The 15,626-nt window shown below is 54.5% G+C and overlaps 1 protein-coding gene and 6 non-coding genes across 7 annotated transcripts; 3 read left to right on the top strand and 4 right to left on the bottom strand.

Annotated features, from left to right (window-relative positions):
• The first annotated feature begins 72 nt into the window (after positions 1-72).
• On the top strand, positions 73-145 carry TRNAK-UUU (transfer RNA lysine (anticodon UUU)). The gene has a single exon. It is a non-coding gene; the product is annotated as a tRNA-Lys (tRNA).
• Positions 146-747: 602 nt separating this feature from the next.
• On the top strand, positions 748-819 carry TRNAQ-CUG (transfer RNA glutamine (anticodon CUG)). The gene has a single exon. It is a non-coding gene; the product is annotated as a tRNA-Gln (tRNA).
• A 1,011-nt stretch (positions 820-1,830) lies between these two features.
• Positions 1,831-1,912, bottom strand: TRNAL-UAG (transfer RNA leucine (anticodon UAG)). The gene has a single exon. It is a non-coding gene; the product is annotated as a tRNA-Leu (tRNA).
• A 485-nt stretch (positions 1,913-2,397) lies between these two features.
• On the top strand, positions 2,398-2,484 carry TRNAR-UCU (transfer RNA arginine (anticodon UCU)). The gene is given in 2 exon segments: positions 2,398-2,434; positions 2,449-2,484. It is a non-coding gene; the product is annotated as a tRNA-Arg (tRNA).
• Positions 2,485-2,996: 512 nt separating this feature from the next.
• On the bottom strand, positions 2,997-5,442 carry HES7 (hes family bHLH transcription factor 7). The gene is made up of 4 exons (XM_058283220.1): positions 5,401-5,442; positions 4,375-4,470; positions 3,731-3,818; positions 2,997-3,448 (listed from the first exon to the last, which is right to left on the bottom strand). The coding sequence occupies exons 1-4, from the start codon at positions 5,440-5,442 to the stop codon at positions 2,997-2,999; spliced, it is 678 nt and encodes a 225-aa protein (XP_058139203.1).
• A 9,469-nt stretch (positions 5,443-14,911) lies between these two features.
• On the bottom strand, positions 14,912-14,993 carry TRNAS-CGA (transfer RNA serine (anticodon CGA)). The gene has a single exon. It is a non-coding gene; the product is annotated as a tRNA-Ser (tRNA).
• A 466-nt stretch (positions 14,994-15,459) lies between these two features.
• On the bottom strand, positions 15,460-15,533 carry TRNAT-AGU (transfer RNA threonine (anticodon AGU)). The gene has a single exon. It is a non-coding gene; the product is annotated as a tRNA-Thr (tRNA).
• Between the last annotated feature and the right edge of the window lie 93 nt (positions 15,534-15,626).

Below are 15,626 nucleotides of genomic sequence, written 5' to 3'. Positions count from 1 at the left end.
TTTTGGTACTGCGAGCGTGGGCAGGCGTAAGGAAGTAGCTGTTAGGGAAGGCAAAGGGAGGTTTTATTAAGAGCCCGGATAGCTCAGTCGGTAGAGCATCAGACTTTTAATCTGAGGGTCCAGGGTTCAAGTCCCTGTTCGGGCGTTCGTTTTTTAATTTGAAAAATCGTCACGAGTGTCAGTATTTTTATATAATCGATGTTTATTCCTTCGAATAAAACAATAAAACGGAGAGATTAAAAAATGCTGCTATTTAGTTGTAAGTAAAGCGGTGTTAAGTGCTGCGGAATTTTCGTTTTGAAAGGTGGGAAGGAACGAAATGGAAGTGGAGACGTTTTAGATCAGCATTTATGGAAGCCATTAGAGCGATTTAAAATTTTCTAGCAGCCACATTAAAAAGAATAAAAAGAAACGAGTAAAATTAATTTAATAGTAGTATATTTTATTTAGTCTACTATATCTAAATTATTATTTCAGCATGTAATCAATATTTAAAAATTACTACTCGAGTATTTTACACTTTTTCGTTCTAAGTCTTCTAAATACGGTGTTTATTTTACACTTTCAGCAAATCTCAATTCGTATTTCAGGTGCTCAACAGCCACATGTGGCTAGTGTTCCCCGTATGGGACAGCACAGTTTTAAGAAACTCTTTTTTTTTTTTTTTCAGTGAACTGTAATTCACGTGGGACACAGTATAGAAAGCCTACAAATATGTGGAATGTGTGGAGAGCCTCACAGAAGGGAGGTTCCATGGTGTAATGGTTAGCACTCTGGACTCTGAATCCAGCGATCCGAGTTCAAATCTCGGTGGAACCTTACTTTTATCGGCGCTCCGTTGAAACACGTTTTATCTAGTTTCTTAGATGAGATTCTCTTCTTCCTCCTTTTCTTTTCCTTCTCCTATCTTTTCAATTTCTATTGTGATAAAATATAACGTTAAATGTCCCATTTTAACCGCTTTCAAGTGTACTATTCAGTGGTATTATATTCACAACATGGCCCTACCGTCACCACTATGCGTGACCAAAACTTTTCATCATCCCCATCGGAAACTCTGTACCTATTAAGCAATAACTCCCCATTCCCCACTCCACCCCATCCCTGCTCTCTGTAATTTGTAATCTACTTTCTGTCTCTATGAATTGGCATATTCTGGTTATTTCATATCAGTGAGCTTATACAACATCTGCCCTTTTGCATTTGGCTTGTTTCACCCAACATGATGTCTTTAAGGTTCATCCGTATTGTGGGATGGATCAGAACTTGAATTCCTTTTTAGGGACAAATAATATTTCATTGTGTATACCACGTTTTGTTTACCCATTCATCCGTGATTAATGCTGCTGAGTGAACATCAGTGTGCAAATATCTGTTCGAGTCCCTTTTAATTCCTTTGGATCTATACCTAGAAGTGGGATTGCCGGGTCATATGGTAATTCTATATTTAGGTTTTTGAGTAAACGCCGAACTGTTTGCACACCGACTGTTCTATTTTGCGTTCGCACCAATAGTTCTTTCTGACCTGCAGATTCTGAAAAGAAAAGCTAACTAGGACACCACTCTTTGAAATTTCCACGTGAGGTAACTGGAGCCTGTAGCACCATCAGAACAGATTGTATCTTTTAAATATAATGGCTAGTTCCGTTAATTCTGGAAGTTTGAAGTAAATTTGAAGCCACGTGGAGATCAGTTAGCCACAAGCGACGCTTCCTGTGACAGTTTTCAAGCGGCCTTCGCTTTTGCACGACCAGAGGAAGAAGACGGTAAGGAGTTCGCTGCCAAGGGTCTCACCCTCATAAAATGATCCACTATCCCAAAATCCTGAGTTGGCAGCGGTGGGATTCGAACCCACGCCTCCGAAGAGACTGGAGCCTAAATCCAGCGCCTTAGACCGCTCGGCCACGCTACCTATGCTGGAGGGCCGTTTCCCTGTGCTCTTCCTAAATGACTAGAAGGGACAATTGGAGCAGTGATTTAGCCAAGTTCCTTTACATTTTTCAAATCGGGACTGGGAGGCCATCGAGACACCGGATCTCGGCGGAACGGATGAGAGTAATACAGAGAAACACACAAAAATGTACAGCGAAACGAGTTTATTTTTATGGGCGGAGCCAGTTCGGGAGAAGGGTGCTGCTGGGCCGGAACCACCACCCCTAGGCGGCAGTCGGCGCTCCGCTCTAGCTCATTCACAGCTGTCCGCACTCCCACCTGCCTCCGTGCGTTGCGTCGGCTCCCTCTCGCCGCTGGCCTCCGAGTCTACACCAAGCCTTTCCCCGCCGGGTCCAAGCCGCGAGTCAGCGCCACGTCCCGCCCCCTTCCCTCTCACCCAGCCCCTACCCCGCCCCCTCCCCGCGCTACTGCCCGTAAGCCGCGAGACGCCGCCGCCCGCCGAGCGGCTCTGTGGCGCAATGGATAGCGCATTGGACTTCTAGAAACGAGAAAGCGATTCAAAGGTTGTGGGTTCGAATCCCACCAGAGTCAGTTTTATTTTATTCTTTATCCCGCTTTCTTTTCAAGGATCCCATCCCTCCTCAGAGTTTTCCCACCGGGTTTCAGTTCCAACCTCAGTCTCCGCTCTATCTTCTTTACTTACCTGTCTGCCCCCGAGGCTTAGGCCCTGAAGAGCGAGACTGGAGGTGGGGGACAGAAGGGGAGGGAAAGTGGGCGAGGACGCCGAGATAAAGGCAGGCCCCTGGCTCGGGGACACACCGGGATTTAATAACCACTTTATTCCATGCACTAGGGACTCGAAAGGGGCTGGGAATGGGCCGAGGACGGAGTGGGTACAATCCTAGACGGAAGGGGGCCGGGGAAAAGGGACAGGAACCAGGGCAATATATATTTATATAGATACTCTAAATATAGACCACAATCTCGCCCGCGCGCTGCGCCCGCGCGCCCCGCCGCCCACCCCAACGCCCCCTCGCCCGGACGCCCGGGTCCCTCCACTGCCCTCCGGCTGGAGTCTCTATCCCACCCCCACCCCCCAAAGCTCAGGGCCAAGGTCTCCAGAGAGCGGGCGGCGGGGGCGGCGGGGCCTTGGGCGCGCCGTCTTGTCTGTGAGGCGGCGGTGGCGGCGGCAGCAGTCCGGTGAGGGGCGCCGGCGCGCCGCAATCCCTGGAGCGGGGGCAGCAGGGGGACGGGGACCAGGCGCGGCGGGGGCTAAGGGGGCCCTGGTGCAGTGGGGGGCGCTGGTGCGGCGCGGGCCCGGGCGCCGGGGCGGCGGGGTCCAGCGGCGGGCGCGGCGCCGGGGGCCTCGGGTCCACCGGCTCGGGCCGGGGCGGCTTGGGGCGCAGGTAGCAGTGCAGCGCGGACAGGAGCTGGGCGCGGGCGGCGGGGCCGGCGTGGTGCGCGAAGGCCGCCAGGCGGAGCAGGCACTCGCGGAAGCCGGACAGGTAGCAGCTGGCGAGCGCCTCGGCGTCCTGGGCCGGGGACCGCGGGAGCCCTGCAGCCGCGGCGGCGGCAGCGGGAGGGCGGGCGGGCGGGGGCCCAGCAGGGGTGAGGGAAGGAACGGGCCGCAGAGAAACCGAGGGCGGACAGGCGCCCAGAGACCAGAAGCCAGACGGACGGAGAGAGGGAGAGAGTGAGGGAGACACAGACAGATACGCGCGGGTGTTATTAACCTCGCCTCGCGCCTCGCACCAAGCCCCCCGTCCACCGCGGGCCCGCCCCAGCGTCCCCGGCCCGGGCCCGCGAGAGACCCCCCGCCGCGCCCCCCGCGCTGTACCCGGGGGCTCCACCCGGCTGCGCTCCCTCAAGTAGCCCACGGCGAACTCCAGTATCTCCGCTTTCTCCAGCTTCGGGTTCCGGAGGTTCTACAGACCCGAGGGGAGCGCAGAGACAGAGAGGGGTGGGGAGAGAGGGGGGAAGTGGCAGGGGGAAGAGGGTGGCGGGGGCGCTCCCGCATCGCGTTTGCGCGCTGCCCACGGAGCACACGAGCGAATGCGAGTGGACGTGACCGCAAACGGCCCTGAGACGAAGCTGCTGGCGCCAGCCCACGGTGCGGGCGTGGGGGTTTCCAGCAGAACCCAGGGCGTCCACGTGGCCAACCCCGCAGAACTGAAGCCGACTGGTGTGGGGGGCAAGGGGGGGGAAAGGGGGAGACTGACCGACCCCAGGAGTGAAATTGACCGACCCTGAGGGTGAAATTTGCAGACCCGGGCGTGAAACTTACAGACCCGAGGTGTGGCGCTGCAGTTGGCGTTCTTTGAGCGAGAGGGGGTCTGGGATGGGATTCCAAGGGCGGGACTCAGGTCAGGTTGCTTTGGGGCCAGAGTCGCCAATCCAGCATAGAGAGGTCCCCACCCCAGTGGGAGGCCCTGGGACGCGAGGACGGGAGGCTTGGGGGCCCGGGGCTGGCGGAGGACTGACCTGGTCCCGGGTGCGCTCCAGCAGCAGCAGCCGCAGCTCTTCCAGGCTGCGGTTGATGCGGTCCCGGCGCCGCTTCTCCACGAGAGGCTTCAGCATCTGCCACCGACGGAAAGGGGAGAGCGGGCCAACGGGACCGAGACTCAGCGCGACCGCGCCGGCGTCCAGGTGCCGCCGCTGGGAGAGCCCCGCCTCCAGCCCTTCCCCAGGACCCCCGGGGGAGCCTAGGCCCGGACCCCTGGGATCCCTCTCCGCTCCCCCTCCCCGTGCCCCTAGGGTCAGTTTCTGTACAGCTCGCCTCTTCTCTCTCCCGGATCTTCTGCCTTCTCCTCTCTCAGTCTTGTCCTCCCTCCTCCCCTCTCTGTGTCTCTCCTTCTCTTCCAACTCTTTCTATGTCTCCGTCTCGTGCAGTCTCACACACACTCTCTGTCTCAGTGGAGAACTTTGGGGACCCACTTTGCGCCCAGGCACGTGCGCCGCACGGTGCCGAGCTCAGAGCTGGCGACCCTGAGGTAGAAAGGGATATAGATGCCCAGCGTAGACGCGCCTCCTCCCTAACCCGGTTATGTGGTCACCCTTCTCCACTGGGTCTGCTAAATTCTTCCACGGGATCTCGGACCTCTGGAACCAAAGCCCGGGGGCCTTCCCTGCAAGCCCCCATCAGCCCAGCTCCGGCTCTCAGGCCTGGTGGAGAGCGTGTCCTCTCCGTTTGTTGTCCCCACCCTCATCCCTTGGCTCCGTGCTCTTCACGCTTTACTCAAACTCCGGCCCCCGCCCACTCCCTCCAGCCCGCGAGATGCCAACCTCCACGCCCGGGGCCCCGGCCTCGGCCACCCATGTAGGTCCCGCTCGGACCCTGCCCCCTTCTTCATACTTTCCAGCTTCCTCCCCAGCTCCTGGCCTTCAGGTCCCCCGGGCATGTCTCCCCCAGCTGCCCAGCGCCCCCAGCCCCTCCCTGACCCGCTGTCTCAGGGCTCCTGGCCCCACACCGACCTGGTGGCCTCCGCGCCCTCTCCTCTCGCCTCTCACCTTGGGGCCTTCCCTATTCTCGGCTCGATCCCGAGTGACCATCGCTCCTCCGGACCCTAGTGTGGACCGCGTCCCTGCCCGCCCAGTGCCTTATATCCCGCAGGCGCCCTGCTAGGGGGCTAGGACCCCGGCCCCGCCTCCTCCAGCACCCCCAGCCCGCATCGCCCGGCTGCGGCACGAGGCTCCCGGAAGGGGGAGGAGTGAAAGGGGGAGGGGAAGGAGTGGACCTGGCCCCAGGCTGGGCCTGGGAGCGTGGGAAGTGAGGGGGGGAAAGGGGCACCCGCAGGTCTAAGGACCATAAGGCGGTGTAATGAGGCGGAACCCAGCTGAAGGGACGAGGCTATTAGGGGAGAGGGAGTTCGTGCCTTCGGGGACAGACCTCAAATTTAGGATGAGTCCGAATTCCCCCAGAACCTCAGCTTCCTCGGTGGCTCAGTGTAACCGAAAACCTGAAACAAAAGTTAGCACCCCCCAGACCCCAAGCTGAATGACTCTCATAAATCTTCCCCCAAATCCGACTTCTTCTCGGAATAGGGAGCGACCCGAGCGCTGGATGGGTGGGTCTGACTCAGCCGGGGTCCTGCCTGGACGTGGAGGGGCGCCCTGTTCCATCTAAGTCGATTAAACTCAATTCCCACAGCATGGGCTGCTCACTGTGCGCCAGGGCAGAGGGCAGAAGCAGGACGGTTGGTACTGAAATATGCAGGAGTGGCCCTGTTCCTTCCTGCTGGAGCAGTATAAGACGATGACATGGCATCACATAGGTATTTTAGAAGCAGAGAGAAGCAGGTGCTCTGGGGGAAGGGTCGCCCTGCTTGGCTGGACTGGGAAAGGGCAGGTGGACACCTCACAGAAGGAGAAGCAAGACCTTCATGAAGCAGGGGTCAGAGGTAGAGAGAGCTTTCCACCTAAGATACTTGATTCAGATCTAATTATAGGAGATTCAGGCTTTGGCTGTCAGAACACCTCACACAAGTCTGCATGCATTGCTTGCTTCTGGGGACCCCTCGTGACCGCACGGGGGAGAGAGCACGCAAGAAGGGGATAGATGAGGGAGCAGCACCTACCTCAAATCAAGAGCGTGACCCTCTGCAGAATGAGGCGTGAGATCTCAGGGCAAAAGTGCCAGGGAGGACCAGTCAAAAGTTAACAGGACAGTAAGAGTTGCCAGGGGCAAGGACACGAAGACACAGAGTCATCGACCAAGACGGAAGACAGCTGAGGAGTCAGGGGCCGGTGGGGCTTCCTCAGAGCCTTCCCAGCGCCCCTCCACACCTTGATCCTTTCAGGGAGCCTACCTTGCCAAAGCCTGGAGGGGCAGAGACCTTGGGGAGGGGGCTCCCATTTGGAATCAGGGCCCCCAGCACATCCCACCTCCCCTCCACCTCGGCCAAATGGGAGCGCAAATGTGTGACCCCAGCAGCCCCCGCCGCCCCCCTCCTTGGGAACCTGGACTCGGGCTGAGTTTTTTCTCACCTGCACCCGAGGCTCGGGGGCCCCGGGCTGTTCGCACCCGGGTGTGGGGCCGCCCCTGGCCATATGGGGCGGCTTTATGGCCCGGTGGCCGGATCCCGGCAGGAGGAAGGATGGCCTGGCGCTCCACCCACGCCAGCCTTTCCGGCAGTGCGGGTCCTCAGTCTCTGGCCTACGCCTCCTGCCGGACCAAGTCCACCGCATCCTCACACAAGTTCAGAGAGGGGGAGCACGTGCGGACCGCCGCTTTCTTCAGCTTGGCGGAGGGCTTCCGGCCTGCCACGTGGGAGACCCGGGTTCGAATCCGGGTTAGTGGGTTTCAGGCTTCCTCTTTCCCCCAGAGAGGCGGTCAGGAGTTTAATGAAGCGTCGGTGTTTAACAGTCCCACCCAACATTTTGTTTGAACTCTGAACTCTCGCAGATTTTGAACGTTTGATCTAGGCCCTGATTCTGAACGTCCTGACGCTCCCCTCGTCCCGGCCTGGAGTTCCTGCTGCCTCCTCTCCGCGCCCCCGGCCCTGCGCCTCCACAGGCCGTGCCCCTGAGAAAAGACACGATCCCCGCCCCGGGGGTCCCGCGGCCTCTGCGGGGAGGAGAGGCCTTGGCACCCCACACACTCCAGGTCCCTTGCTCTCTTTCCATTTTCATTCCCCTTTTATCCTTGGCTCTCTCTGATCTGCGCTGTCTCGGCCTTTTTGTCTCGCCATCTTTCCGTGTCTCCGAGTGTCTCTTGGAGTCTGTCTCTTCATGCCCGTCTCTCTCCCTGGATCTCTCGTGTCCTTTCCAGGTCCCTTCACACCTCTGCGCTGCGTCTCTCCGTGCCCCGGTCTTCAGTCTCTCCACGTCTCTCCGCGTCTCGTCTCCGGGTCTCTCCGGGTCTCTGGCGGCACCGCGGGCCTCTCTGCGCTCCCACGCTCCGGCCGCCCCTGGGAAGTTCCCTCACACCTCCGCGCTCCTCGCACCTCCCCGGCCCGCCCCTTCCCGGCCCCTTTGATCCCGCACGCGTCGGGCCGGCGGGCGGCGGGGCGCACGGGCCAGCTGCGGCGGCCACTTGTGAGCGGGGGCGGGCCCGGGCGGCGGCCCCCGGGCGCTGGCTTCCCGCTCCCTTCCGGCGCGCGCGGCGGTCTCTGGTGGGCGAGTCTGGGGCCCCGGCTTGGTGTCTCTGCTTCTTGCTGTAGAATCCGCTCTGGCTCCGTGCCTCTGCCCCCCGGTTTCCGTCTTCTGTCTCTTTCGGCCCGTTTCATCCGGGTCGGGGGCCGCTGGGGTCTCTGTCTTGTCTCGGGATTGCCCCAGTGGCCGGATATTTCCCTCTCCCCAGCTCTGAGCCAGGACAGAGGCCCGCGGAAGAATCCGGGCATCTGGGCGCCGGGGAGCTAGCCCTGGCTCTGTGTGCGCATCCTCAGCCAGGGTTCACCGAGTGCCTCCTGGGTGCCAGCAGCGCTAGGCACTGGGGGGAGAGCGGGTTCCAGCTCTTCTGAAGCTTACATGTTAGTGGCGGGGATGTTGGTGGTGGGCGACAGAAATAACTGGGAGCAGAAAATAACATAAGATCCTTTTAGAAAATATTAAGGCTGGGAGGGAGAGGTGACCACGGAAGTGATGACTGGGCATTGACTTGAGAAGAAACTCAAGGGTGGTCAGAGAAGGCCTCTGTGAGCAGATGCTATAGGAGCCCAGCTTTAATGACAATGACAAGAAGCCAGCGGTGAGAAAGAGTAGTCCAGGCAGAAGGAGCAGCATGCGGGTGCAAGTGCAAAGGCTGGAGGCAGGAAGGGCCTTTGCTGACAGGGGCTGGAGAAAGAGGACCAGTGGCCCCTGGGGGGGGGGGGGGGGACGTGGAGGGAGAAGATTGGAGAGGTGAGCACGGCAGATGGTGCAGGGTCTTGCAGGCTGCTGAAGGGGTTTGGATTTCATGTCGAAGTGCAGTGGGCAGCCAGTGGAGGGTTTTCATCAGGAAAGCTATGTACTCTGATTTATACTTGTTTTAAAAAGTCACTTTGGCTGCTCTATAGAGAAGGGAAGCTGGAAGGTCATTTGGGGAGCTATAGCAGTCGTCTAGGCGAGACATGATGGAGGCTTGTACTGAGCTGGTGGCGGTGGGGAGAGAAAAGTGACAGGATTAATTGTAGGTGTTTGTCTTGAGTAACTGGGTAGATGGTGGTGCCTTTTACTGAACCGGGAAACACTGGGGGAGGAAGAGGTTTGGGGACAGAAATCAAGCGTTCTATTTTAGCCATGTTAGTCACTGAAGCAGAGACGACACAGGTAGGCTGGGAATATACAAGTTCGGGGGTCAGAGCTGGAGAGTACATTTCCTGGAGTCATCAGGATGTAGGTGGTATCTAATGCTCAGGGCCTGGGTCACCTGGGAAGAGAGAGGAGAAGGCGCTGAGCAAGGAGCCAGAGGCACCCCAACACTTTGAAGGTAGGTTTAGGAGGAAGAATTGGCCAAGTTGTCTAGAGTGGCCAGGCAGGTAGCAGAAAAAAACAGGGGGATGGGTGTCCTGGAAACCAAGAAAAGAGAGCTCACAAAGAAACAGAATGGTCAGCTAAACTGGGGGCCGGTCCAGTAAGGTAAAGCCAGTGAAGACAACATCATGAGTGTAGCATCTTGGAAGTTGCAGATGACCTGAGGAGAGTGGCTTCTGTGCTTTACCCTGGAGCAGGTGGAGGTATGAAGGGGATGTGAGGGTACGTGGCAGGCAGCAGCTGTGTACAACTCTATCAAGAAGTTTTGCTGTGACTGGGGAGCAGAAAAACGTGTGGGGTGGCAGCCTGGAGGACAAGGAAGAGATGAACATGTTTGTTGCTGAGGGAAACAACCCAGCAGAAGAGCGAGGCTACCCCAGAGGCAGGAGGATATGTGGGGCAGGAAGATGCCGGAGTCGGGCTTCAGGGAGCAGGGGAGACGCTTTGGCCATTGTGAGGTGGGGGAGCAGAGAGCGTGGGTCTGCTGAGGTGCAGGAAGGATGAGGCGGCAGGCTCTCTCCAGTCGATCCCATTTTCTTGAAAACTGATGCATTCTTTTTTTTTTTTCTCCCCCCCCCCCAAGTTGTCTACTCTCTGTGTCCATTCACTGTGTGTTCTTCTGTGACCGCTTCTATTCTTGTCAGCCACAACGGGAATCTGTGTCTCTTTTTGTTGCATCATCTTGTTGTGTCAGCTCTCCGTGTGTGCAGCACCATTCCTGGGCAGGCTGCACTTTCTTTCGTGCTGGGCAGCTCTCCTTACCAGGCGCACTCCTTGCGCGTGGGGCTCCCCTACGCGCGGGACACCGCTGCGTGGCAGGGCACTCCTTGCGCGCATCAGCACTGCGCATGGGCCAGCTCCACACGGGTCAAGGAGGCCCGGGGTTAGAACCGTGGACCTCCCATGTGGTAGACGGACGCCCTATGCATTGCCATTGGGCCAAGTCCCCTTCCGGAGGCATTCTAATTGCAGGACCAGAGAGGGCTACAGGTTCATTTCAGAGAGTAGGAAAACAAATCCTCTAGATGAGGAGAATAGGATTTCTAGGCAGGTTGAGAGCCGGTTTGAAAGAGAGCAAGAATTTCTGGAGCAGAGACCAATTCACCATGAAGCTAATGAAGTGGAAGCTTAGGACCCCTCACTTCTCACAGACCCCTGGGAGGGCCCATCAGTGTGTTCCCAGGGCCACATGCTTCTGTAAAATTTGCAGAAATAAGGTATTTTGACTGCAGATGGGAAACACCATCGTCTCTTCCCGTTCTGGTTTTCCCACACTTCCACACTTTCCCTCTAGTGGTGGAGGGGCTGTGGGCACTTTGGGGGCTCCAGTTAGGGGGTGTGGAGTTAAGAAAACCTAAGATCTGCAGTGGAGGAGAATATGTCATTTTCACATAGAGTTAAGCCAGGTGGCCGTCCTGGTGGAGGAATGACTTCCGGAAATACAGTCACCTGCTCTCACTCATCACGCTTCAGGCCTGGTGGCACACCTGAGGACACTGACGCCACCAAGCACATGGTGGTGGAGGAGAACAAGATTTGAAATGAACAGAGCCAGGACCTAGTCTGTGGGAAACATAACAGAGGTGTGTCAGGGAGTTAATACACGTGTTATGTTCTTTTCCTGGACTGTGTGAAGTTTATGGCATTTGTCAGCTTTTAAAATTTTCTAAATTGTTGTGCCTCTTGTTTCACTCTAAATACGGAACGTATTCTCTTCTGTACCTAACTTGCTTTTGTTTCGTTTTCTTAAAAGGCTCACCCTAAAAAATTATATAAGCTTCAGACCCTAACTACCTGGAGCTGCCCCAGAGTGAGCTCAGTTAGCCGGCTGGGTGATATTCTGAAGCTCAGGGCTGGGGGGCGGGGGGCTGTGAACCCCCACTTAGCTTCTGTGTCCGGGGATGTGGGTCTCTATAGGGTCTGCATACCGCTGGGTGAGCTCGAGCCTGTGTCCCGTGTGCCCTTGCTGTTGTGTCTGGGTACATCGCAGCCCACTGGTGCGGGTGGCTTCTTCCTGCTGTCCTCTCAGCAAACCGGCCGCGGTGGGGCATGGGGGAGGGAAGCTCGTGGCCCACACGCGGTGGGCCCGCGGAGGCAGAGAGCGGAGAAGGAGCAGGGGCTGCCCAGCTGGTCCCGCGGCCCCGCTTCCCCTCCCCGGCTGTGTGGTCTCCTCTGGCCTAGGTCCCAAAGCTCAGCTCCTCCCTCTGCAGTTCTTCAAAGGGTAAGTTGGCATGGAAGTCTGGTTTCCCAGGACCCCTTGCAGGTCCTGGGGGTTTGGGGGTGGGGTGGGGGGTTAGGGGGATCAGGCCCCTGAGTGCAGGAAGAAGCCAGAATAGAAGGCTTCTGGTCCTGCCCTCCCTCGACCTTGCCCTGGATGCCACAGCTGAAGCAGAGAGAGGCCTCCCTAAACTGTAAAGCCACCCCCCGGATGCAAAAGGCTTGGTACCCTGAAATCCAATCATTCTTCTGCAGGTATTTATATGGTGCCTACTGTGTGCCAGGCACTGTTATAGGACCTGGGGATATAACCCCAAATAGAACAAACAATCCTGCCTTCCTGGGTTGTACACTCTTGTGGGTGAACAGTCAATGAACATTATACAAAACATTTTGCCTCAGATGGTGATAAATGCTATGGAGAAAAATAAAGGAGGAAAGGGAGTGTGGAGTGGGAATTTAATACAGGATCACATATTGCATTTTTATTGCATGTCCCCTTAGTCTCATTTAATCTGGGAGAGTCTTTGTCTTTCTTGACCTTGACGTTTTTAAGGCGTTCAGGACCATTATTTTGTAGATTATTCCTCAGTTTAGTTTGTCTGACGTTTCTTCATGCTTTGATTCAGGTTTTTCAGGTTATGCATTTTCTGCAAGAACATCATCACAGAAGAGAAGCTGTGTGCTTCTCAATACATCACACCAGAAGACACAAGTGGGTTTGTCACAATACTGATGTTACTGAGCACTTGGTTAAAATGTTGTTTGCCAGATTTCTCCACTGTAAAGTTATTCTTTTTCTTTAGTAATTAATAAGCAATTTGTAGGAAGATACTGAGACTCCTCGTCAAAATTCAACCACTAGTTTAGTAACCACTGATGATTTACCTCCATCACTCCTTCTATATTTACTAATAGTAGACAGTTTACTGTAAGAGGGAACTTTCACTTACCCCCCATTTATCTAAGTACTCATTTAGATTCTTTGTTTTATTGATTGAATTACAAGCCATCAATTATCATTTATTTTAATGCTCAAATGACCAATTGGAGCCCCTTAGCAGATGGGTCTCTTTGATATACATCCAACATCCATTGAGCGCTTCTTCACTTTCTGGTGCAAGAAAATGTTCCAAAATTATCTTGGATTTCCCTAGCTCCGGATCTGAAATCAGTCTTTTCTCTAAGGAGCCCTGGTTCATTTTGGTAGAGAATGGGATTTAGTAACCAAGACCGGGGCACTCAATATGGTCATTGCTACTGTGTGTCAATACTTTCAGATTCTCTCAGTGGACAGAGCAAGGAAATATATGTATGTGTACACATGGTATATATGTGTGTACACACTTATTTCTCTATATACATTAAAATCATGAATTCATACTGCTACCTCATTGGAAGATTTGAAGATTTTGGAGAGAGAAATGGCAGTGTCGACTTATATTTTAAAATGATTACTCTGCCCAATGTGTTAAGAATAGTCTGTAAGGGAACAAAGAAAAATGGTGGAAGAAAGGGGATAATTTAAGGTTTACTACAATAATCTAGGTGAGAGATGAGGGTAGCTTGGTCCAGGGTGTGGTGGCAAAAGTAGTGAGATGTACTCACAATTTAGACATATTTTAATTAGAATTTGATGATCGGAAGTTTGTTTTTGTTGTGGACATTTTAAATTTGTGATCCCTATTAGATATCCAAGTGGAGATAACTAGGCAATAAGCTATATGCATCTGTTCTTCAGAGAAGAGTTCTGGGGATGGAGATGAAAATTTGGCATCTGTGTATTAGTGCATTAAGATGAATAGCCTAAATTGGTATTTAAAGCCATGAGGCTGGAGGAGTAAAGATAGAAGACAGAAGAGGTTGAAGTATTAAGCCTTGGGAACACTTCCACATTTAGAGATCCAGAAGATGAGGAACTAGCAAAGGAGTCTGTGAATAAACTGCTAATGAAAGAGGACAGCCAGAAGGGCATGGTGTTCTAGACTGCAAGTGAAGAGAGTGATTCTGGGAAAGGGGAGGAAGCACCTGTGTTATCCACTGCGAAGTAGCCGTCAGTGATTTGATTTAGCAATGTTATGATCATTTGGTAATCTCATCAAGAGCAGCGTTGGTGGGGGTGGTGGCCTGATTAGAGAGGGTTCAAAGGAAAATGGGACATGGAATTTGTATAGGTCATTTGTTTTGCAGTAGAGGGAGGCAAGGAAATGGAGTGGTAGCTGGAGGTCATGATAGATGGTGTTACCTTTTTTGTTCCAAATTGCGAGAAACCACAGTATGTTTGTAGGCCGATGGGAATAATCCAGTAGAAAGGGGAAATTTGGAGGTGCAGGAAAGAGAGCAATGTCTTTGAGTGGGCAGGAGGGAAAGGGATCTAGTGAGTAATTGGAAAGGCTGGCGAGGTAGGTGAAGGGGTTCATCTACATTAGTGGAGGAAGGAAGACTATGTGATCAAAGACTCATGTAGGAAAATATAGTAGATGCGACTGTGGATGTTGGTGGGAAGCTCTTCGAGAATTTTATCTGTGAAAAAGGAAGCAAAGCTGAGGAAGGATGAAGAAGGTAAAAGGTACCCATGGTTTGAGATGAGAGGAGAAGGAATGAAATAGCCTCATAGAGGGGGGTGTGGGTATTATGGAGACCTCATATTTTTTGAATGTAGCATTAAAAAAAAAAGACCAAAAAAAATAGCCTCATAGGAGAATGGGAGGGTGAATGGACTAAGAAATGTAATATGATTGCCAAGTAGCACAAAAGGACCATTTGAGTTTGGGGGAGTTTAGAATTTAAATCGGCAGAGACAGTCTTTAAAGTGGTTGACAGCATGGAAGGTCCGCGGTTCAAGCCCCGGGCCTCCTTGACCCGTGTGGAGCTGGCCATGCGCAGTGCTGATGCGCGCAGGGAGTGCCCTGCCACACAGGGGTGTCCCCCGCGTGGGGGAGCCCCACGCGCAAGGAGTGCACCCATAAGGAGAGCCGCCCAGCGCGAAGGAGGGAGCAGCCTGCCGAGGAATGGCGCCGCCCACACTTCCCGTGCCGCTGACGACAACAGAAGCGGACAAAGAAACAAGACGCAGCAAAAAGACACAGAAAACAGACAACCGGGGGAGGGGAGGGGAATTAAATAAATAAAAATAAATCTTTAAAAAATAAATAAATAAATAAATAAAGTGGTTGACAGGAGCCTGGGACCCGCAAGGGGGCGCCCGCGGGAAGATCCTGGGTGGGCTGAGGAAATTTGGGTCCCAGAGAACCTCAAAATGAAAGCTGGGATACTTGTCCACTGGATGAACGCCCTAGAAAAGAAGATGCTTTCCCTTGAGGGAAATAAGACGGGTTCCTAAAAGCACTGACGCTGTGAGCAGGATTCGAACCTGCGCGGGGAGACCCCATTGGATTTCGAGTCCAACGCCTTAACCACTCGGCCATCACAGCCGCGTGCGGTCTTCTGTCCGCGCAGCTATAGCTACCTATCTACACACCGTCGCTCGCGGGCCCTGCTCCCGCCGTCTGGAGACCCCGGTGCGCGTGCGCTTCAGCGTGGCAGCGCGAAAGGCGCTTCCTCTAATATGCCCTCAGCTACCCTGTCGGAGGGGCAGTTTTCCTGTTCTCCTGCCCCACGCCAAGCGACAGTAAGATCGCAACAAAATGAACCCAAACCCGCGTCTAAGAGCCCATGCCCTTGGGGGCAAAGACTGCCCGCCTCACCCTGATTCAGGAAAGCAAGTTGGGATTCTTAGCCTCCAAGATGAATACTAAAAGTGCACCGAAACGCAAGGCGGAAGGACTGGTTTGGTAAGAAGAGACTTCGTAGGGCTGCGACAGAAATACCGAAGTTTGTGGGAAGTGGAAAGTGGTGTTCTCTCTGCAGCAATAATATACTACTTCCAACAAAGGTAACAGGCACCGCTGGGATTCGAACCCAGGATCTCCTGTTTACTAGACAGGCGCTTTAACCAGCTAAGCCACGGCGCCGGTGAGAAAAATGGCGCATCTAGACATAGATGAGCTATAAGAGAGCGCCAGTAGATGACTGCCACCCCAACAATTGTGGCTCGTTCCCACCAA

Source organism: Dasypus novemcinctus, chromosome 21, assembly GCF_030445035.2.
Source record: "Dasypus novemcinctus isolate mDasNov1 chromosome 21, mDasNov1.1.hap2, whole genome shotgun sequence".
Lineage (NCBI taxonomy): Eukaryota > Metazoa > Chordata > Mammalia > Cingulata > Dasypodidae > Dasypus > Dasypus novemcinctus.
The sequence above is the reverse complement of the archived record's forward strand: the minus strand, read 5'-3'. Positions and strand labels throughout refer to the sequence as shown.

Bases quoted from the DNA above. Each gene is read 5' to 3' on its own strand.
- HES7 (XM_058283220.1), bottom strand. From the start codon at position 5,442: ATGGTCACTCGGGATCGAGCCGAGAATAGGGAAGGCCCCAAG. The intron at 4,471-5,400 runs GTGAGAGGCGAG...CGTCGGTGGCAG, and splicing joins AGAATAGGGAAGGCCCCAAG to ATGCTGAAGCCTCTCGTGGA. The intron at 3,449-3,730 runs GTACAGCGCGGG...CCGCGGCTGCAG, and splicing joins CAGCCGGGTGGAGCCCCCGG to GGCTCCCGCGGTCCCCGGCC.